The 22,160-nt window shown below is 39.6% G+C and overlaps 1 protein-coding gene across 1 annotated transcript in view; it reads left to right on the top strand.

Annotated features, from left to right (window-relative positions):
• The window catches only part of Sec23b (SEC23 homolog B, COPII coat complex component), a 40,199-nt gene extending 19,412 nt beyond the window's left edge, over nucleotides 1–20,787 (top strand). The window contains exons 13-21 of the mRNA XM_048348732.1: nucleotides 1,201–1,290; nucleotides 2,080–2,186; nucleotides 3,098–3,251; nucleotides 4,818–4,895; nucleotides 7,532–7,693; nucleotides 10,620–10,706; nucleotides 12,922–13,077; nucleotides 13,492–13,557; nucleotides 19,657–20,787. Of these exons, the coding sequence (XP_048204689.1) occupies nucleotides 1,201–1,290; nucleotides 2,080–2,186; nucleotides 3,098–3,251; nucleotides 4,818–4,895; nucleotides 7,532–7,693; nucleotides 10,620–10,706; nucleotides 12,922–13,077; nucleotides 13,492–13,557; nucleotides 19,657–19,746 (990 nt within the window). The 3' untranslated portion in view covers nucleotides 19,747–20,787. The remainder of the gene's footprint in view (nucleotides 1–1,200; nucleotides 1,291–2,079; nucleotides 2,187–3,097; nucleotides 3,252–4,817; nucleotides 4,896–7,531; nucleotides 7,694–10,619; nucleotides 10,707–12,921; nucleotides 13,078–13,491; nucleotides 13,558–19,656) is intronic.
• Nucleotides 20,788–22,160: the final 1,373 nt, after the last annotated feature.

The following is a 22,160-nucleotide window of genomic DNA, read 5'->3' as shown; positions in this document are numbered from 1 at the left end:
CTGCCATGGGGTCCACAGTCATGTCCTTCCCTCATGATCTTCCTCACTAAGTGTGTGAACTGTAGAGATAGTATAGATGCAGGACACAAGACTACCACTTGGTAGATGTGTGGCCTGGGCAAAGAACTTAATGGCTCTATGATAATGTTATTTACCTTGCAAGTGAAGATAGCAGAGTACCGACTTTCCAACATTATTAGGAGAATTAAAAAAGCAAAGCACTTCTAATAGGGCCTGGCACACTGGAGAGGCCTGCAGGAGATGTTGTCTTTCATGTCTTCTTATTGTCTTTGTGAGAACAACAAACTGTATACTGTCGGTGGATGCAGAGTGCTACAGATGACTCTCCCAATGCATAAGTACATTACTTTGTAAGCACAGATGTGCTTGAGATGTGTTGCAATGTGTAGTGGCCAACACCTTTTTGAAGACAGGGTATATATTTTAAAAGTAATTACAGTTGGAGATTCTAGGTCTCTTTTGAAACATGTGGTCTTTTATAGATGTCATTATAAAATAATACTCAAATTCACATTTAAGTGAACCTTGTATTTGTCTTTGTGTACCATTCAACAAATCAATTTAAAAAAAGAGCCTTCTTGCTACTCCATTCTCCTCCGTTCTCACTGAGAATTTATGTGTAGCTTTTGCATAATTAGAAATTAGCATTTTAAGCTAGGCATAGTGACACATGCCATTAGTTCTGGCTGTTTGGGAAATTAACATGGGAGGTTCACTTAAGCCCAAGAGTTTAAGAGTTTAAGAGCAGCATGAGCAACATAGCAGGATCCTGCCTCAGCCTCCTGAGTACTATGATTAGAGATGTATGTCATTGTACCAGGCTCCGTTACACTATTTCTTGTTCTAATAATACTCATGAAAGAGGTTCATAAAACTTTCAAACTAAGTAAGTAATTATTCTTCCTACTGTATTTCTTCCCCTACCTGACTTGAGTCTTTGTTGAATTCAATGTTATGTACCACTTCATTTCATAATATGTTGTCATGGAATTAATTTATAGTACCAATAAGACAAATTTAATTTTAGAGTTCTGGAAATGCTATGCTTTCTGATGCTCTGTTTCTCAGTAAAAAAGATTTCCAATTATTACATAGAAAAAGAGAAATTCTAAGTGGCCTGTCCTGCTCAATCAGTACTTTTCATAGACAGCTAATCACAGTTCCTCTTTCCAACCCTAGGAACTTGGTGTTGGTGGCACAAGTCAGTGGAAAATCTGTGGCCTAGACCCCACATCTACCCTTGGCATCTACTTTGAAGTTGTCAATCAGGTGTGCTGGATTTCTTCATGTGTCTTCATGTTATAGTGTCCGGTCTGATTTATTACAGACTAGTGCTCTCTGACTACTTTATCCACAATGTGCTACTACTTTGGTATTGGATTAGGCATGATACTAGTCTGTCATGGTCTTTTTTATTTTTTCTAGGGGTTAGTCAGCATTAGATTGAAGTTTACTTTTATCCCTTTGTTATTGTGCTGAAAAGGTCATAAAAAGTGTTAGGACTTTTACCAGCCATTATAATTTTGGTGAGTTTTTTGAATGTGTCAAATCTTTCCCTCATACTTCATTAAGAAAAAATCCAAAATACAAAACACTTAAATAATGATATAGTGAATACCTATAAATCCACAAAGATTAGCATTTTACTGTAGCTACTTTGTCCTTATTTTTGATGCATTTCAGAACAACTTGCAGTCATACTGTGCATTTCATCCTTAAACATTCCAGCACTCATTGATAACTGGAGCTCAGGTTTTCCTCGCTGGTGAAGGACACTGAACACAAGGCCTCATGTTTGCTAAATATATGCTCTACCCTTGAGGCTATACTTCCCACCCCAGAAGTTTATTAGTAAGTCTGCTTCTTTTCTCTTTTCCTCTCCCTCTCCTCTTTCCTTTAGGTAGAAGTTACATACCGTGGAGTATAAACTTCCTTATTGTGTCTTTTAAAATGCTTCAAGCATCTTATCCCTGCAGTAGTTGAGAAGAGCCTAGTAGGAGCTGTGACTGTGTTTGAGTCATATGCCAGTAACCATATATGTGACCTCTCACCCTGCAGCACAATGCCCCAATCCCCCAGGGAGGTAGAGGAGCCGTCCAGTTTGTTACTCAATATCAACATTCCAGCACCCAGAAACGCATTCGAGTGACCACCATTGCCCGCAAGTGAGTAGCACCTTTTCTTAATCTTGAACTCCTGAAAGTTTTCCTATGAAAAGATGTTTGGCCATCTTTGAGTTGGTCTTTCTGGTTTTATTGGATAATTCTCACCAGTCCAACTGGATTTTTTAAGCATTTGTCTTAGAGGAATACCTTTTAATAAGATATAGCTCAAATATTATTTTTTACTATCTCCTTTATTACATAAGTAAACCATCCTCCTTGTTAAAGCTTCAAACAGATAGACCAGGAATAAATGCATACAACACACATGCTCATTGTGTATTTATTCCTGGTCTATCTGTTGTCTTTTAGCTTTGTTCATGATATCTGTTATATGTGCTCATGCTTTTTTCCATAGAGGTGATACTGGGAAGTCATTCTGTGAATTTGAAACATTTACATTTTTTTTAGGGTTGACATAGAAGGAAGAACATTATATTCAGGCTTTTCTCTTGAGTTTCTACTTTTGTGTCTTGTGGATATGGAGAAATTCTCCTTTATCATTTTTCTTTTGAGCTGATAGCCTTCAGATGTCACCATGGATAATTAAAAATGTATGCCAAGGGCTGGGAATGTGTCTTAGTGGTAGAGTGCTTGCCTAGCATGCATAAAGCCCTGGGTTTGATTCCTCAGTACCACATAAACAGAAAGCTGGAAGTGGTGTTGTGGCTCAAGAGGTAGAGTGCTAGCCTTGAGCAAAAAGAAATTCAGAGACAGCCTAGGCCCTGAATTCAAGCCCCAGGACTGGCCAAGAAAAGAAAATTAAAAAAATGCATGCCAAATGTCCTTAGTGCAAGTACAGTACAAATATGAATTGTCCTCATAAAGAAATAAGATTTATGTTTATCAAAGTGGAGATCTGGCCTTGTAGTTACTTCTGAACATATGCCTGGCACTAACTCTGGAATTGTCAGTTGGGCAGATGCACAGAGTCAGCTCAGGCACATAGAAGCTGCATTTGATCAAGAGGCTGCTGCAGTCTTGATGGCACGGCTTGGAGTGTTCCGGGCAGAGTCAGAGGAGGGGCCTGATGTGCTCCGGTGGTTGGACCGACAACTCATCAGACTAGTAAGTTGAAAGTAATAGCATTGGGTTCAGTCTTGGTCTCTGTTCTACTTTTGAGAAAAGAAAATTGTCAATTAAACCTATTGTTTTATATAGTTACTTAGCAAGAATTTATCAGTTGTTTACCTTGTGTCAAACATTGGGTATTCTGAGAGTGTATCAAATCATTGTTAAGTGTGCATTTGTTCAAAAGCTGACAGCATAGTTAAAACAAAAGGTATGGAATATTTGCTGCAAATCTGTGCATGTTTACAATTGTTACATTAATGAAAGGTATGGTCCTATATTTTCTCCCAGCATCTAGGAGATGAGTTTTAGAAATTGGGATCCATGCATAGTGAGAGATGCTTCATGTATCAGTCCAGGCCCAAGCAGGAGAGAGGAACCAGGAAGCATTGCAAAGTGTCTTTTTAGGGAGAAATTAGACATAAAGTACGATTCTGAAGCAGTTTTTGTAGCATGGACTTGTGTTTATATAACACATCACTGTAGAAGGGAGATTTCTGGAAGAAAAGACACTTATTAAAGATGAAAGAATTTTGTGGGCCAGGAGTTTGGCTTAGTGGTAGAGTGCTTGCCTACCATGCACAAAGCCCTGGGTTTGATTCCTCAGTACCGCATACACAAAAAAACTAGGAGTAGCGCTGTGACTCAAGTGATGTAGGGCTAGCCTTGAGCAAAAAGAACTTAAGGACAGTTCCTAGGCCCTGAGTTCAAGCCCCAGGACTGGCAAAAAAAAAAAAAAAGAATTTTGTAAGCTCAAGGGAGCTGAGACAAGGTTGGTGGCAGTAGAGATAGAAGGAGCAGAAGCTTTGTCATTAGTAATTATGCTAACAGAAGAACTAATAAAAACATAGAAAAAGACTATCAAATCCAAAATGGGAAGTTAATGTGAACTTTTTTTTTCCTTTCTTTCTTTCTTTTTTTTTTTTTTTTGCTGGTACTGGGACTTGATTTCAGGGCCTGGTTTTTGACCTTTAGCTTTTTCACTCAAGGCTAGTGCTCTACCACTTGGGGCATAGCTCCATTTTTGGCTTTTGCTGGTTAAGTGGAGATAAGAGTCTTACTGACTTTCCTGCCCAGGTTGGCTTCAAATCGAAATCATCAGATCTCAGCCTTCTGAGTAGCTAAGATTATAGACTTGAACCACTGGTATCCACCGTTAGTGTTAACTCTTAGTGTTGACTCTTATTTCAAGTATGGGTAACTCTTAAGACTGATGAGGGAGGCAGAGAACCTTGGGAGTAGATGAAAGTACCTATTTTTACTTTCTTATTATATATATTATTACTAATAATATTAATTTCTAGCTTCCTAGGTCTGCTTTGTTTTTTTTAATATTGGAGATTGAAGCTAAGGCCTTGAGCATACTAAATGCATCTCTTCCACAGAGCTACTCCTAGTCTTGTGTTTTAGCAAGAACTCCTGGTGATTTGTTTGCCTTTGCTGTCTGAGAATGTTGGTTGAAAACTCATAGAAAGAAGCAGTAAGATTGCAACATAGCTTTTAATCCAGGTGACGCTAACTTAGATTTTCTTCTCTTTCCTTTTTTCTTTATATTTTTAACAGTGTCAGAAGTTTGGACAATATAACAAAGATGACCCTACATCTTTTAGGTTATCAGATTCCTTTTCACTATACCCCCAGGTAAGGAATACATGTTTTAAAAAGTAAATATAGAAGAATAAATTGTGATAGAAATAAACTTGTCTGTTCTTGGAATTAAAGTGGAGACTTTTTTGTTTTGAGATAGAGACTATAGTTGATAAAGGTTATTTTACTTTTTCTGAACCTGCATCCTCATCTGTAAATGAGGAAATGTGGGTGGCTAGGAGGACTTCATGAGCTGAGATCAATCAAGTATTAAATATCTAGCACTGTGTGAGGCACTTGTATAGCTTTACAAATGTGAGAACACTGATAGGCAGGAGCCTGAGACTCCCATATACCAACCCCTGAGCCTTTGAGGTGGTGTTGTAATGTGGGAAGAACTCTTGACTGGCCAGTGCTGGCCAGTGCTGATGAGGTCCCAAACCTTTGTGGATCTTAGTTTTTTCATTTTCAGAAGGGAGAATTATTTTGCAGTCTCCTTAAAGTCACGAAATTCTTGAGAGCTTTTTTTTTTTTGCCATTTCTGGTGCTTGGACTCAGGGCCTGAGCACTGTCCCTGGCTTCTTTTTGCTCAAGGCTAGCACTCTGGCACTTAGGCCACAGCGCCACTTCTGGCCATTTTCTATATATGTGGTGCTGGGGAATCAAACCCCTGGGCTTCAAGTATACGAGGCAAGCACTCTTGCCACTAGGCCACATTCCCAGCCCCTTAAGAGCTTTTTTTGAGGTTCTAGTGGGGGAGCACAGCTACTCCTGTACCTTTGACCAAAGACCAGTCCTTCAGTATTGGGGAAAGTTGTCCTTTTCTACCAAGTACACAGCTTCAGGAGGGACGCACATGGGACAATGAGCGAGGAATCCTGGTGGTCAGTGGGGTAACAGATGTTGCATCCAGATTGCTCTCACATCCAAAATTCTTTATTCCAAAGGATCCTCCCTCAAAAGATAATGTGCAAACCAGTAAACTTGGTACTGCTTTGGTATTGCCCAAATATCACTCACCCATTGAATCCCACCACAGCCCCCATTCCTAGAAGCCCCCAAGATTTGCCAAGCCTAAGGAGCACAGATTGGAAACCACAAGATGATATGGTTTCTAAGATTTTTTCTGACAAGGCATTCTAGGGTAGAGGTCAAGAGCCTGCTCTCTGGAGCTAGATATCCTGGATTAGAGTCTAGCTCTACCACTCAAGAGTAAGGTGACCTTGAGCAAGTTGCTTACCTCTCTGTACTTCAGCTTCCTCATCTACAAATGGAAAAAAGAACCTACCACATGAGCTTATTGGACAAATTAGGTAATTCTTGTCACACACTTTGTGCATTGCATATAGATGTGTTAAATATCAGCACTAATTATTATTTAGGAACCTGTGACTTAATATTTGGAGCCTTGGGATGCTTATAGTTCTCAAGGCTCATTTCTCTTTACAGTGAGCTAAAAGTCTATCCCACCTTTTGTAATCCTTAGGGTAATGAACATACCTTTCTAGTGCAATCTATTGTTCTATTCCCTGTTCTTACTTCACTCCAATCTACCAGTCTATGTTCTGAGCTCTTAGCTGTTGTTCTTGTGTCCAAGATCTCTTCTGCCTCAGTCCTCTGGCCTTTTAGGTGTATCCTCAGACCTTACAGCTTTGGAAAGTCTCCTGTTGGTTTCCCTCCCCTATCCCAGTAATGCATTTTTTATACCGTGGCTTATAACTCAAAACCCTAAGTGTGCTTCTTTTCTCTGTGGATTTAATTGCTTTGAGAATAGATGTTCTCTTTCCATAGCCCAGTCCAGGAATTCTGGAAATAAATGTTTCTTTGCCTTTCTCCTTTCATATGGGAGCTTTAATGTATCTATAAACTATATATATGTATATGTAATTTTTTTTTTTTTTGCCAGTCCTGGGTCTTGAACTTAGGGCCTGGGCACTGTCCCTTAGCTTCTTTTGCTCAAGGCTAGCACTCTACCAGAGCCACAATTCCACTTTGGTCTTTTTCAATTTATGTAGTACTGAGGAATTGAACCCAGGGCTTCATGCATGCTATTAGTAAGCACTCTACCACTAAGCCACATTCCCAGCCTGAAGCTTTTTTTTTTTTAGGTCTGTAAAAATTTTAAAGTGGGCCTGGGAATATGGCCTAGTGGTAATGTGCTCACCTCGTATACATGAAGCCCTGGGTTTGATTCCTCAGCACCGCATAATTAAAAAAGGCCAGAAGTGGTGCTGTGGTTCAAGTGGCAGAGTGCTAGCTTTGAGCAAAAAGAAGCCAGGGACAGTGCTCAGGCCTTGAGTTCAAGCTGGCAAGTTCCGGACTGGCAAAAAAAAAAAAAAAAAAATTTAAAGTGGTAAGAATCACAACACAAAATTCACTGTCTTCACTCTTTTAGGTGTATAATTACATAGTATTAAGCACATTTATGTTGTTGTGCAACAGATCTCTGGAATTTTTCATCTTGCAATACTGAAATTCTACGTTTACCGAGTAACAATTCTCCATTTCCTTCTTCCACCTGTTCCTGTGCCAGCTTCTACTCTCTGTGTCTGTGAGACCAGAGGCTCTTTTTCCTCTGTATGTACTCTACACTATTTCAGGGACCCAAGAGGGAGGGGGAGTCTGCTTTCTACTATCCAGGGATACAGCTATATGTATTCATCCTGTTTTTTTTTTTTTGGTCAATGCAGTTCATGTTCCATCTTAGAAGGTCTCCATTTCTTCAAGTCTTTAACAACAGTCCTGATGAGTCTTCCTATTATCGACACCACTTTGCCCGTCAGGACCTGACGCAGTCTCTTATTATGATCCAGCCCATTCTTTACTCCTACTCCTTTCATGGACCCCCAGAGGTAAGACTGTGTGTACATGCTTTTTTTTTTTTTTTCTTTTGGCAATCTTAGTTTTGAACTCAGGGCTTGGGTGCTATTTCTTAATTTTTCTTGCTTAGGCTAGTCACCTACCACTTCTGGCTTCTTGGTGTCTGTTTGGCGATGAGAGTCTCATGGACTTTCCTGTCTGGTTGGCTTCCAATGGCAATCCTCAGATCCCAGCTAGGATTATAGGCATGAGCCACTGGCACCCAGCAATATGTGCATGCTTTCTAAGAATTACAATCATTTAGTATGTATGTTTTTTCTACAAATTTCCTTCTAGGGTGAAACTGTTTAAAAGAGAAAAGAACACGCTTTGAGAATTCTGTAGTAATTTAACATTGTTTCTGAGTATTAAAAATTATAGGGAAAAGTCAAAGGAAATAAAAAGGTATTCTTTGAGAAAGACAGGAGTAAATATAAAAAACTTTGGAACTGTTCCAGAGCTTCCTTTTCTCTTTTTTTTTTTGGCCAGTCCTGGGCCTTGGACCCAGGGCCCGAGCACCGTCCCTGGCTTCTTCCCGCTCAAGGCTAGCACTCTGCCACTTGAGCCACAGCGCCGCTTCTGGCCGTTTTCTGTATATGTGGTGCTGGGGAATCGAACCTAGGGCCTCGTGTATCCGAGGCAGGCACTCTTGCCACTAGGCTATATCCCCAGCCCCCCAGAGCTTCCTTTTCTCAAGGCTAGCAATCTGCCACTTGATCCACAGCACCACATCTAGTTTTTTCTGTTTATATGGTACTGAAGAATGGAACCCAGGGCTTCCTTGCATGCTAGGCAAGCACTCTACCATTAAGCCACTTTCCCTGCCCAAATATGAGGATCTTGGTTCAAAGCCAGCCTGGGCAGGAAAGTCCGTGAGACTCGTATCTCCACTTAACCACCAGAAAACTGGAAGTGGCACTGTGACTCAAGTGGTGGAGTGCTAGCCTTCAGCTGAATAGCTCAGGGATAGCGTTTAGGCCCAGAAATCAAGCTCCGTGACCAACCAAAAAAAAAAAAAAACAACAACAAACAACAAAAAACCACACACACACACACACACACACACACACACTTTTAAATATCAGAGTACTTTGCTTTTTCATTGAGCTTATATAATCTAAGCAATAATTCCATGTCTAGTAAAATATTTGAAGAAAAAGATTTGTACAAAGAAGTAGAAAATGGACTACTATAATTCTCTATATAGATTTATTCTATTGAATGTTTAGATCATTATCTTATTCTCTATTACAGTAGTCCATTTTCTATTTCTTTGCAAAATGTAAATAAGAAATAGTCACATTGGCTGGGAATGTGGCTTAGTGGAAAAGTGCTTGCATAGCATGCATGAAGCCCTGGGTTCGATTCCTCAGTACCACATACTCATAAAGAGCTGGAAGTGGCACTGTGACTCAAGTGGTAGAGTGGTAGCCTTGAGCAAAAGTAGCTCAGGGACAGTGGCCAGGACCTGAGTTCAAGCCCTAGGAACAGCAAAAAAAAAAAAAAAAAAAAGAGTTACATAATTTATGTAACAAAGAAATGTAAATCCTTATATCAAGACATTACACAAAAACAAAATAGAAACTTATTGAAAAGAACACTTACTCTACTTAATGGAATAGAATAGAATTGCCTGATTTGCAAATAAAGCCAGTTACGATCTTTCAACTAGTGTGAGAAGGAAAGAAATCTTTTCTAAATTACACTTTTTAGAAGCATGCAAAAATAAAGCACTATTGATGTGAGTGACTCCTATAATCCTAGCTACTAAGGAGTCAGAAAGCTTGAAGCCAGCCTAGGCAAACAAATCTTTGATACTTTTATCTCCAGTTGATCAGTGAAAGACCAGACTTGGAGCTCTGGCTCAAGTGGTAGAGAACAAACCTTGAGTGAAAAAGCCAAGTGAGAACATGAGGCCCTGAGTTTAAGCCCCAGTATTAGCACAAGAATAAGCAAACAGGGGCTGGGAATATGGCCTAGTGGCAAGAGTGTTTTCCTCGTATACATGAAGCCCTGGGTTCGATTCCCCAGCACCACATATATAGAAAGAAAATGGCCAGAAGTGGCGCTATGGCTCTAATGGCAGAGTGCTAGCCTTGAGCAAAAAGAAGCCAGGGACAGTGCTCAGGCCCTGAGTCCAAGGCCTAGGACTGGCAAAAAAAAAAAAAAAGCAAACAAGTAAATCAATAAATAAAAATAAAGAACAATATAGAAATAATCCAAAATACTATGATTCAAAATATTAATATTGGTTGTGCTAGGGTTTGAAACTTTCTTAAATGAGTACAAGTTTCTTTTATTATTGACATAAAAGTCATTGAAAATTGGGCTGGGAATATGGCCTAGTGGCAAGAGTGCTTGCCTCCTACACATGAAGCTCTTGGTTCGATTCCCTAGCACCACATATATGGAAAACGGCCAGAAGGGGCGCTGTGGCTCAGGTGGCAGAGTACTAGCCTTGAGCGGGAAGAAGCCAGGGATGGTGCTCAGGCCTGAGTCCAAGGCCCAGGAATGGCCAAAAAAAAAAAAAAAAAAAAAAGTCATTGAAAATTATATTAAATGTTGTAAGTACACTCGCTTATTCCAACCACAGGTGAAATAGATTTGAGAGAAAGATAGTCTTGATTCAATGCATTTCTAGCACAAACCAGAATGTTCTGAATTACTTCTGGTTCCTAGATCACATGTTATTAACTTCTTCCTCTTTGCATTTGGTGAGAGATTATTTCCAGCTGTTTTCTCCTGCACAGTGGAGATTAGAACCACTGAGCTGGAGAGCAAAGATTGGGAATGTGTGACGATGGAGTCCTATGTCACCAACATTTGTGAACATTCCTGGGTGTGGAATCGTGTGTTGAGACTGGAGTGGTTGCCCTGTGGGGAGAGGAAAGACCAACACAGCTTTTCCTTTTTCTTTAGCCTGTGCTCTTGGACAGCAGCAGCATTTTGGCTGACAGAATTTTGCTGATGGACACTTTCTTCCAAATTGTCATTTATCTTGGTGAGGTAAGATGGTATAATTAATTTCTTTCCTAACTACTGTTTTGGTTTTATTATTTAATAATTTGGTTTATTTTTGTGTTTTTGTACCAGTCCTTGAGTTTGAACTCAGAATCTGCGTACTGTCTCTGAGGTTTTTTAGCTCAAGCTTAGGTGCTCTACTTCTTGAGCCACAGCTCAACTTTGGCTTCTTGGTGATTAATTAAAGATTAGCGTCTCATGGATGTTCCTGCCTGAGCTGGCTTGGAACTGTGATCCTCAGATCTCATCCTTCTGAGTAGCTAGGATTACAGATGTGAGCTACCAGTACCTGGCAATTTAAGTTTTTTATATAACATGTGAAACAAGAATTAACACTTAGGAAGCTCAGTTTACTAAAATGAATATAAAAGGGAGAGAATGATGAAAGGGGGTGACATTGATCAAGATGCATTGTACTAAAACTGACATGTTGAATTAAAACCCTTTTGTACAACTACTGAAAGCTAATTGAAAAATAAATTTAAAAATAAAATCAATATAGTGGCTTTTTTCTGGTCAGTAAAAATTTTTAGACTCCTAGAGTATTTGTATATTTTAGAAGTTTAACACTCTTGGCTATAAGCAAATCTCAGATTTTTTTTTTTTTTTGTATTGGGAGTAGGGCAGAAAGGGAGGGAGGAAGGGTGAACAAATGCAGTCAGGTGATTTTTAAAAAATCAACGTTATTTCTGAAATAAACAGGCAACACTAATTCTTTCTTTTTTTTTTTTTTTTTTTTTGGCCAGTCCTGGGCCTTGGACTCAGGGCCTGAGCACTGTCCCTGGCTTCTTCCCGCTCAAGGCTAGCACTCTGCCACTTGAGCCACAGCGCTGCTTAACTACTCTCCTTTCAGAATTGTACCAGTTAGGTTTGGTCTATGGCTTTCTTTCTATCTTTTTTTTTTTTTTGCCAGTCCTGGGGCTTGAACTCAGGGCCTGAGCACTGTCCCTGGCTTCTTTTTGCTCAAAGCTAGCACTCTACCACTTGAGCCACAGTGCTACTTCTGGCTTTTTCTATATATATATGTTGCTGAGGGAGGAAGCAAGCAAACCCAGGGCTTCATGTATATGAGGTGAGCACTTTACCACTAGTCCATATTTCTAGCCCCTGGTTTTTCTTTGATGAAATAACCTGACATAGGGAACATTACATGGAATCTGTGGATTCCTGGTTTGGTCATGGATGTTTTTCAAGGGAAACTAAGTGTCCTAAAAAAAGGAGTGAGGGGCTGGGAAGGTGGTTTAGTGGTAGAGTGCTTACCTACCATGCATGAAGCCCTGGGTTTGATTCCTTAGTACCATATAAACAGAAAACACCAGATGTGGTGCTATGGCTTAAGAAGTAGAGTGCTATCCTTGAGCAAAAAGAAGCCAGAAGCCATGCCCAGGCCCTGAGTACAAGCCCCAGGACTGGAAAAAAAAAAAAAAAAAAAAAAAAGAGGGTGGCTCCTCTGATTATTTGCATCATTTTGGGGGGATTTTTTTGCCAGTCCTGGCACTTGAACTCAGGGCCTGAGCATTATCCCTTGGCATCTTTTGCTTACGGCTAGCATTCTACCACTTGAGCCACAGTGCCACTTCCAGCTTTTTCTGATTATGTTGTACTGAGGAATCGAACCCAGGGCTTTGCTACTTAGTCGTTTTGTGCATTTAGAAAGGGAAGAGGATATTTGACTGATGACTAAAGCTTCTGGGAGAATTGTGTAATTGCCTCCTTGGATGCACTTTTTTTTGCCTATTCCTGGGCAGCCCTACTTTGCTTCTCACCGTACACCCCCTTTCCTCTCCTTCCCCCCCACCCCCTGTTGTGGAGTGGGGTATAGGTGTGGGTATACTTGTCCTGGAGCTTGAACTCAGGCCCTGGGCACTGTCCCTGAGCTTCTTTGCTCCAGGCTGGTGTTCTACCACTTGAGCCACAATTCCATTCCTGGCTTTTGGTGGTTAATTGGAAATGAAGTCTCATGGATGTTCTTCTTGGGATAGCTTTGAACCATGATCTTTAGATAGATCTCAACCTCCTAAATAGCTAGGATTATAGGTGGGAGCCGCTGGTACCTGGGTGAAATCTCTCTTTTTTGATATAAGCATTTCTCACTGGAAAGCAATTCCAGGTGGTAGTGGGGTGATAGTAGAAGACTATCAGAAGCAGCAGTAAATGGGCCTTCAGTGTTTCAACAGCAGGTGCATTTGTTTTGGTATAGACCATAGCCCAGTGGCGGAAAGCTGGATATCAGGACATGCCTGAGTACGAAAACTTCAAGCACCTACTGCAGGCACCACTAGATGATGCTCAAGAAATTCTTCAGGCACGCTTCCCAATGCCGCGTTACATCAACACAGAGCATGGTGGCAGTCAGGTGAGTGAGCTGAGTTTTAGCTGAATGTTGTTTGTTTCAAGGCCTATTTTTATGGCTATAAATCTAAATAAGGTGGGTACTACTCTTATGTTGTGGCAGAAATTGACAAATAGTGATCTTCCAAGTATGACTTCTTTCTTATCTTGCCATTCTGGGAATTGAACCTGGGATTTGCTAGGCAAGCTCTCTACCACTGAGTTACATCACCAGCTGACTTCTTTGTATATGAAGATGCTGACATCAAGGTATAGGATTCATAATGTTTCAGCCAGTGAGTTTAAGCTAAAGAAGTAGGTTCCTATATAATAAAATGATTTCTCATCTAACTAAAGAAATGGTATAAAAGTTCATCTTTGTTTTTTCTATTATAGCAATATCACTTATAATCTTAATTTTTTGTTTTTTGTTTTAAAGGCACGATTCCTTCTGTCCAAAGTGAACCCATCTCAGACACACAATAATCTGTATGCTTGGGGACAGGTAAGAAATTGACAGATATTTGGGGAAGGTGGTAGAGTATTTGTTTTAAATTTGTGTAAAGTGGGACTCTTGGTAAAGTGGGACTCAGGTTAACTTGGATATTCTACTGGGATGGGGAAACTTTGAATGACATAGTTGCAGTGAGAGTTGGGGTGCTGCCTGTGTAGTTCCCTTTTAAAATGTACAGCATAATCTGCCAGGTTTAGATCAGGGACTAATACTGCACTGTGGCCTCCATTCATCTTTCCCTATACCCATAGCCATATGACCTCATGTCCTCTCCCTCCTTGCCAAGACCATAGGTCCATTTCTGCTCATCGCTGCTTTGGCTTCCTCCTCACTTTCTCCTTTGTCTAATTATTCCCATCATTCATTTCTCTCTGAGATGACTTCAAAAAAATGCTCTTTTCCTATTGTGTTTTTAAAAGTTAAACTTGTTATTACATACATTGTTATTTATTTGTGAACTTATATGCCTTTCTTTTTTTTTTTTTTGCCAGTCCTGGGCCTTGGACTCAGGGCCTGAGCACTGTCCCTGGCTTCTCTTTGCTCAAGGCTAGCACTCTGCCACTTGAGTCGCAGCACCACTTCTGGCCATTTTCTGTATATGTGGTGCTGGGGAATCGAACCCAGGGCTTCAAGTATACGAGGCAAGCGCTCTTGCCACTAGGCCATATCCCCAGCCCACTTATGTGCCTTTCTAAGAAATAATACAAAGATGCTGGGTGCCAGTGGCTCATCATGAAAGTCCGTGACACTCTTATTTACAATTAATCAGACAAAAACTAGAAGTGGAGCTGTGGCTCACTCAAATGGTAGAACGCTACCTTGGGTGAAAAAGCAGCCCTTAGATCCTGTGATCAAGCACCATTAAAAATGCCAAAAAAAAAAAAAAAAAAGAAAGAAAGAAAGAAAGAATATCAAGTTATAGGTCCCATGCGTTTTTTTTTTGTTTGTTTGTTTTTTGTTATCTGTGGGGCTTGAATTCAAGGCCTAGGCACTGTCTCTGAGCTCTTGTGCTGAAGGCACTTTGATTCACAGTGACACTTGCAGTTTTCTTGCAGTGGTTAATTGGATATAAGAGTCTCGTGGACTTTCCTACCTGGTCTGGCTGAACCTTGATCCTCAAATCTCAGCCTCTCACTAGCTGGGATTCTAGGCAGGAGCCACCAGTACCCAGCCCATAAATCTTTTGCTCATTTTTGTTTTACTAGTCACAGTCTACAAAACAGTCATTCGGTATCATAACCATGGTACTGTCATTGCTGCAGTCAAGATAAACATTTCCAATACCAAGAGGATCTCTCATGTTTTTTTTTTTTTTAGAGTCATTCCTCACTTCCTGCCTCTACCTTGTACTTAACACCCGAAACTGCTAATTACTCTCTATTTCTATAATTTTGTCATCTAGGATGTTAGGTATATGAAATCACATAGACATAGCTGGTTCATGCCAATGGCTCATGCCTATAATCCTAGGTACTTAGGAGGCTGAGATGAGGATATCAGATTGAAACTAGCCCAGGCAGAAAAGTCCCAATGAGACTCTTATCTCCCAATTAACTCCTCAAAATCTGGAAGCAGTGCTATGGCTCAAAGTGGTAGAGCATTAGCCTTCAACAAAAAAGCTCAAAGACAGCACATAGGCCCTGGGTTCAAGCCCCATGGCCAGTGAGGAAATCATACAGATAACTTTTTGGAATTAGCTTTTTTCCCCACAGCATGATTGCAGGGGTGGGGAAACTTTCATCTTCCCAACATCATTTGGGGATATGTGTGTGTTCACACATACACACACACACACACACACACACACACATACACACACACACGGGGGCGGGGTTGTGCTTGTACTGAGGCTTGAATTCAGGGCCTAGGCGCCGTCTTTAAGCTTTTCTACTTAAGATGTGCTGTAGCACTTGAGCTGTACCTCCACTTCTGGCTTCTGTCTGCTTAATCGTAGGTAAGAGTCTCATAGACTTTCCTGCTTGGTCTAGCTTCTTCTTTTTAATTTAATTTTTAAAAATTATTTTTATTTGAAAATGCTAAAAACAGAGGGATTACTGTTATATAAGTAAGGCAAAGAGTACATTTCATTTTGGACAATGTCACCCCTTCCTTCACTCTTTTCCATGTTTTCTCTCCCATCTGCCCACAAGTTGTATAGTTCATTTTTAACATAGTGTCTCGTAAATACCATTGCTGCATTTGTTCGCCCTTTGTCCCTTCATTTCTGTGCCTCCTCTTACACTCCCAAAGACATAGAAACAAACAACAAAAGAAAGAAAACAAACAGAAAAAATAAAAAATCCTCTTGTTTCTATTTCCTGGAGTTAATATCAATAAATATCATACAAAAGTATGGCATTTTGTGTGACTTTATGTTCTCCTAAAAGTGTCCTAAGCATAGTCTTTAGCTATCAGCATCCTCAGTAGTTAAGATTACAAGCATGAACCACCAGTGCTTGGTAACAGTGATAGATTCATAATTTTCCTCCAGAGAATGTGTTTTGTTTCCTTCTAAAATATATGCATACATATATATGCTCTGGTTTTTGGAGTTTGATAGCCTATTTTTTTTTAACATTTGAAAAATACTGTGCCACATACTATGGCTTCTGGAGTAATTTATTGTTGTTTCATTGTTTTTCCATTGTAGATGAGGTATCATTTTTCTCTGGGTGATTTTCAGTATTTCTTTGTTGTTGAACTTGAAAAGTTTAATTACAAAGTGATTTGGCATCAGTTTCTGTGGGCTTACTCAGCTTTAGTTGCTAAGCTTCTTGTTTCTGTAGGTGTATATCTCTTGCCCAAATTGGTAGGTTTTCAGCCATTATTTCTTTGAACTCTTCTACCTTCTTCTCATTTTCCTTCTTCCCTGAATTCCAGTGACACATGTTTGTTTGTTTTTTTAAAGTCTTTTGGTAGTGCTACAGGTCTTGGAAGTCTGGTTTTTAATTTTTTTTTTTTTTTTTTTTTTTTTTTTTTTGCGCCAGTCCTGGGCCTTGGACTCAGGGCCTGAGCACTGTCCCTGGCTTCTTCCCGCTCAAGGCTAGCACTCTGCCACTTGAGCCACAGCGCCGCTTCTGGCCGTTTTCCATATATGTGGTGCTGGGGAATCGAACCTAGGGCCTCGTGTATCCGAGGCAGGCACTCTTGCCACTAGGCCATATCCCCAGCCATGGTTTTTAAATTTTTAATCTTTCATTTTCTATTATTCAGTTAAGTTCTGTTATCTTCCAGTTTAGATTTTTTTTTCTGTTAACTTTCTGAACTAAACCTGTCCACAGAGCTTTTTATTTGTGCATTTTTCAGTTCTAAAATTTCCATTTGGTTTGTTTTGCCTTCTACTCTTCTGAAATTTTCTTTCTTTCTTTTGCCAATCCTGGGGCTTGAACTCAGGCCCTGGCACTGTACCTGAGCTTCTTTTGTTCAAGGCTAGCACTCTACCACTTGAGCCACAGCACCACTTCTGGCCTTTTCTGTTTATGTGGTGCTGAGGAATGGAACCCAGGGCTTCATGCATGCTAGGCAAACACTCTACCACTCGGCCGCATTCCCAGCTGGAGATTTAATATCTTTTCTGAGGTTTCCATTTATTTCACACTTACTTGTAATTGCTCCCTGAAACATTTTTACTTTGGCTATTTAATGTCTTTACCAGATACTTCCAACATTGTTAGAATATTGTAATATACATAACATGTAATATATAATATAATTATTTTTGTTTTGAGTTTGAGATCTTAATTCTAGATATCACAATTGATTCTTAGTTGAAATTTGAACAGTTTAGTATTTGCGTATTTTTTATTTACACCTGATTTTATTTAGTTTTCTGTGACACCACTCCATGTGGAGGTACATTGTCTTTGTTACTGCCTGGTAGAAGTCTAGATTTTCTACTGGCCTTTGTTGACATCTGAATGGGAAGAGTGGTGATTCCTTGTTACTGCTTAGTAGGTATGAGAGTTCCCATCAAGACACCACTGTAAAGATGGCCTAGTTATTCTTGGGTTATGGTGGAAATCCTGACTCTCTTCTAGGCCTCTTCATGTTATCCAGTGGAAAGGATGAGGGGCATTCCTTTTTCAGATGGAGGTGGAAATCCAGGTTACCTCAATGGTCTCTTTGACACTGTCACAGCAGATTCCTTTCTTGTTTTTTCTTCTTTTACTGGTCCTAGGGCTTGAACTCAGGGCCTGGGTGCTGTCCCTGAGACTCTTTGTGCTCAAGGATTGTGCTCGACAACTTGAGCCACAGCACCACTTCTGGCTTATTTCTGAGTAGTTTATTGGGGATAAGAGTCTCATGGACTTTGCTACCCAGGCAGGCTTTGAACCATATCCTGAGATCTCAGCCTCCTGAGTAGCTAGGATTATAGATGTGAGCCACTGGCACCTGGCTGCAGCAGATTTGTTATAGGCTATCAAGGATACGATTTCCAGTTCTATACTCAATCATCTCTGACTCCTGGTGGTGCTATTGGTGTGAAAGTGTTACTGTTTCTTTACAGTGGAAGTATTAGGTATCCACTTTGCCTTTGCAATGGGCTTTTTTTTTGGTCATCTTTGGCTAGAATACAATGGTTAGTACTATTACACCATTTTCCTGTCTTGTTAGAATATTCTGATCCTTTGGCTGGAGACAGTGGTCAGTTTTTGTTTTATTTATTTATTCATTGGTTGATTGCTTTGTTATTATTTTTGAAATTGATATACTCTGACAACTTGCCATCTTCTTCAGCTACAAATTTGGGCTCTATGAAGAGTAAAGGAAACCCAAATAATACTATTGTGTCATTTCTTCAGATCCCCAGGTTTCTAATTTATCTGATGGCTTTTTTCCATCTTTCAAAGTTTTAGGTTTGGTTTATATAAACAGTCCAGGGTTGTTAATTACATTTGATGGGTGAGTACATCATCTACTGGAAATTTTCTTCCATTTGATCATGATTACATTTTTCTAATTGTAACATACATTTAGAAGGTTTGAAAGAAATATATACATATATACACACATATGCACCACAAAGAAAGTAAATTATAAAATGATAACTGGTTCTTAGTAGCTGTTTTTCTTTCTTTTCTTTTCTTTTCTTTTCTTTTCTTTTCCCTTCCTTCCTTCCTTCTTTCCTTCCTTCCTTCCTTCCTTCCTTCCTTCCTTCCTTCCTTCCTTCCTTCCTTCCTTCTTTTTTCTTTATCTTTTGGTCATGGGGCATGAACCCTGGGCCTAGGTGTTGTCCTTGAGCTCTTCAGCTCAAAGCTAGTGCTCTACCAGTTGAGCCACAGTGTCACTTCTAGTGGTTTATTGGAGATAAGAGTCTCATGGACTTTTTCTGCCTGGGCTGGCTTTGAACCATGGTTCAAAGATCAGATCTCAGACTCCTGAGTAGCTAGGATTACAGGCATGAGCTATGAGTTCCCAGCTTAGTAGCTGTTTTCTAGATGATAGGAATTATATATGTCATAGATGTCTTGTATATTTTCATTTTTTCTATGAAATTTGCTACAGATTGAGGTTTCTATTGAGTTCTTTTTCTTTGAACATTAGTTAAAACATAAATGTCTTCTACTACTGCAAATACCCATCTATCACTGGAGCTATTGACTTTCACTTAGCTATGACTGTGCCATTCTCAAGTTGCTGTTTAAGTGTTTAGATCTATGGCTAGGGTCTGTCCAAATGGTAGAGCACGTGGAAGAGAGAGTGCAGGACACAGGCAACTCACGGCTGGTGGGGAGCTCAGCTCCAGAGGAGCCCTCAGCACCATGGAAGGGGTTAAAGTAGAAAAGCATATTCTCAAAATGATGCTTGCAGTGGGAAGGGGTGGTCTTGTTTATGTGGAGCAAGAAAGGGTTTGTTAGGGAAAGTTAACAGTGGTTTGCTAGGCAGAGGGCGGGGTAGTGGGGAGCACAGGTGACACCTAAGAATGTTCTGAGGCAGAATGGTACTCAAAAGCACAAAAAAAATCCTTTTTATTATTATTTTTTATGAATACAGTATATCTTGATCAGTGTTACTCCTTTCAACAACAGCTTATAAATTCTAACTGGTTTTTAAGGTCTCTGCCAGTAAGACTTTATTGTTACATTTCAGGAAACTGGAGCACCTATCCTAACTGATGACGTCAGCCTGCAGGTGTTCATGGATCATTTGAAGAAGCTGGCTGTCTCCAGTGCCTCTTAAACTGAAGATGTCACCAGGATATTGGAGAGAGCAGATCAAGCCCCAGTTGTTTATAAAGGCTTAATTGTATTCCTTTTACTTTTCTGACATACGTTAATAACTAATCAAAGGAAGTTTTGTTTGTAAGTCTGAAGATGATAATTTATTTGTAATCCTCTTCTGTGTCCCATTTCCTGCCAATGAAATTGTAAGGTTGTAAATCTTTTGGCACATGTAGTTGTTTACTTGCTTTTTGTAGCCTAACTTTAGAGTCTGTATAAAATCAGAGGTAATGTATTTTGGCAGCTTCTTGAAATGAAAACATTGATGATCATGCAGGAAATAAATCTTTGAGGGAAGAAAGCACTGGCTAAAATAATGCAAAAACACATTTTATCTCCTGAGATCTCTGTGTGTGTTATGACTCTCTCAAGAGGTATTTCCTGATGGCTCTAGGTCTCTGAAACACAGAAATAAGGCTGAGTATTGTAGCAGGAGGTATAATGGTTCTGTTGTTCACTAGTGTGTTATACACAGCCATTTATGAGAAAAGAAGCATGTAGCTGAACATAAGCAAGCTAGTGCCTTTTTTTTACCCAAGCCTGAAGCCAGCCTTCCTCCACCACCAAGCCTTAGCCTATTTCAGATCCATCAGGGTGTTTCTGCCTCAGTATCTCAAATTCAAACTGCTAACTGTAAAAACATAGCAATAATCACAGCCCATATTTTGTATTTAAATAAATAGTGTTTAGTAAATAAAATATGAATCCTTTTCTTTGTGTAAAACAAAAAGTGTTTTCTGAACTTTATCCTTATTTATGTCTGAATGTTAAGGGATCAAGGAACAATATGAAGTATGTGATATGGTTCTGAAGGAGCATGGTTTGGGGGCACTGTGCTGATTCACATGCAACTCTCATGTCCACAGTCTTGCCTACATAAACATCAAGAATGGCTGATGGCCCAGTGCCAGTGGCTCATGCCTATAATCCTATCTACTCAGGAGGATTTGAGGTTTGTAGTTGAAAGCCAGAATCAACAGGAAAGTCTGTGAGACTCTTATCACCAATAAATCACTTAAAATACTGGAAGTGGAGCTGGAGCTCAAGTGGTAGACTGCTAGCTTTGAGCAAAAAGCTCAGGGACAGCTCTCAGACCCTGCATTCTAGCCCTAATATTGGCGTGCGCACACACATACACACACACACACACACACCACGGCTGCTGTGTGTAAGTGACCAGAGTGACAGTACACTTACCCGGGCATCAAGTGAAATAACTTGTACAGGTAGTTTTTTCAATCATTGTAATGTGTACACACACATATAATACTCTGATGTATGTACATATACACATATATTACTTTTGATTTTATATATATGTTTGTTTAAAAACAAAACGTTGTATCCTAAACAGCTTATAATAAATAAACCTTTCCTCCACTCCCTAAACCTAGATATGCTTTTCAAAGGTTCAACCTTACATGTTTTTGTTGATTAAATTTTAGTTAATCATTTAATCATTCAATTCCTATTTTCAATGGATGAAGGCCTTTCCTCCACACTCCACTTTTGATCAGCTATGCCTTTATTTTTATATTATTGTCTGATAAAATTTATATTCTGGGCTATACTATTCTATTTTTTTGTTTTAAGTTTATTGTGGAAACAATAAAGAGCATATACACAATTTGATGATGTAAATGTTCATATGTGTACAGGGTATTACATTTTCTTTTTTTGTTCTAGTAAGTTTAATATCAGAGTCACTTTTCTTACATGTCATCATCTCACAAGTTGGCTTCCTTGGATTGGATTGGATTGGATTGGATTTTGTTTGGATTATGATTTCCTAGTTTTGTGGGTCCCCCCCCCCAGATTTCCTTAGTTTTTGGTTGATGTTTGAGAGCAGTTTTTTTTTTCCCTTTATCTACTAAGAAATTACAGTTTCTTATTCTGAATGAAATCCATTCCTTTCTTTAGATGTACTAATGTTCCCTTCTAATGTGTTTTCTTTTAAGACCTGCTACACAACTTGCAGGAATTTCTTTTGTGTGGAATTCTTATTTAGCTCCATTCTTCATTTTATTCAATGCAGCATTTTTCTATCTCAAGTGACTTGTTAGAATGACAACATGGGAAATAATTCATCGGGCTCAGACATGTCTGCAAGTCTTTTCTGTGTTCCTATTTGAAAACTTTGCTGGTTTCCGTCAGAACTTTGGAGCTGGTATTTGATTCACCTAACAAAAAGTATTCTGTTTATTGGAATAATCTTCTATATGCTGGGAATATAGCCAGTTAAACAAGAATTCCCAAACGTGTGAAGTTTCTGTTCTATTTAGGGAAAACCAATGGTTAAAAAATTAGAAGTAAGTTATAGAATAGAAGCCAATGAGTGCAGGGGGCTGGTGGCTCATGCCTGTAATCCTAGCT

The sequence above is a fragment of the Perognathus longimembris genome, chromosome 6 (genome assembly GCF_023159225.1).
Source record: "Perognathus longimembris pacificus isolate PPM17 chromosome 6, ASM2315922v1, whole genome shotgun sequence".
NCBI lineage: Eukaryota > Metazoa > Chordata > Mammalia > Rodentia > Heteromyidae > Perognathus > Perognathus longimembris.
This window is presented reverse-complemented; position numbering and strand designations above follow the sequence as displayed.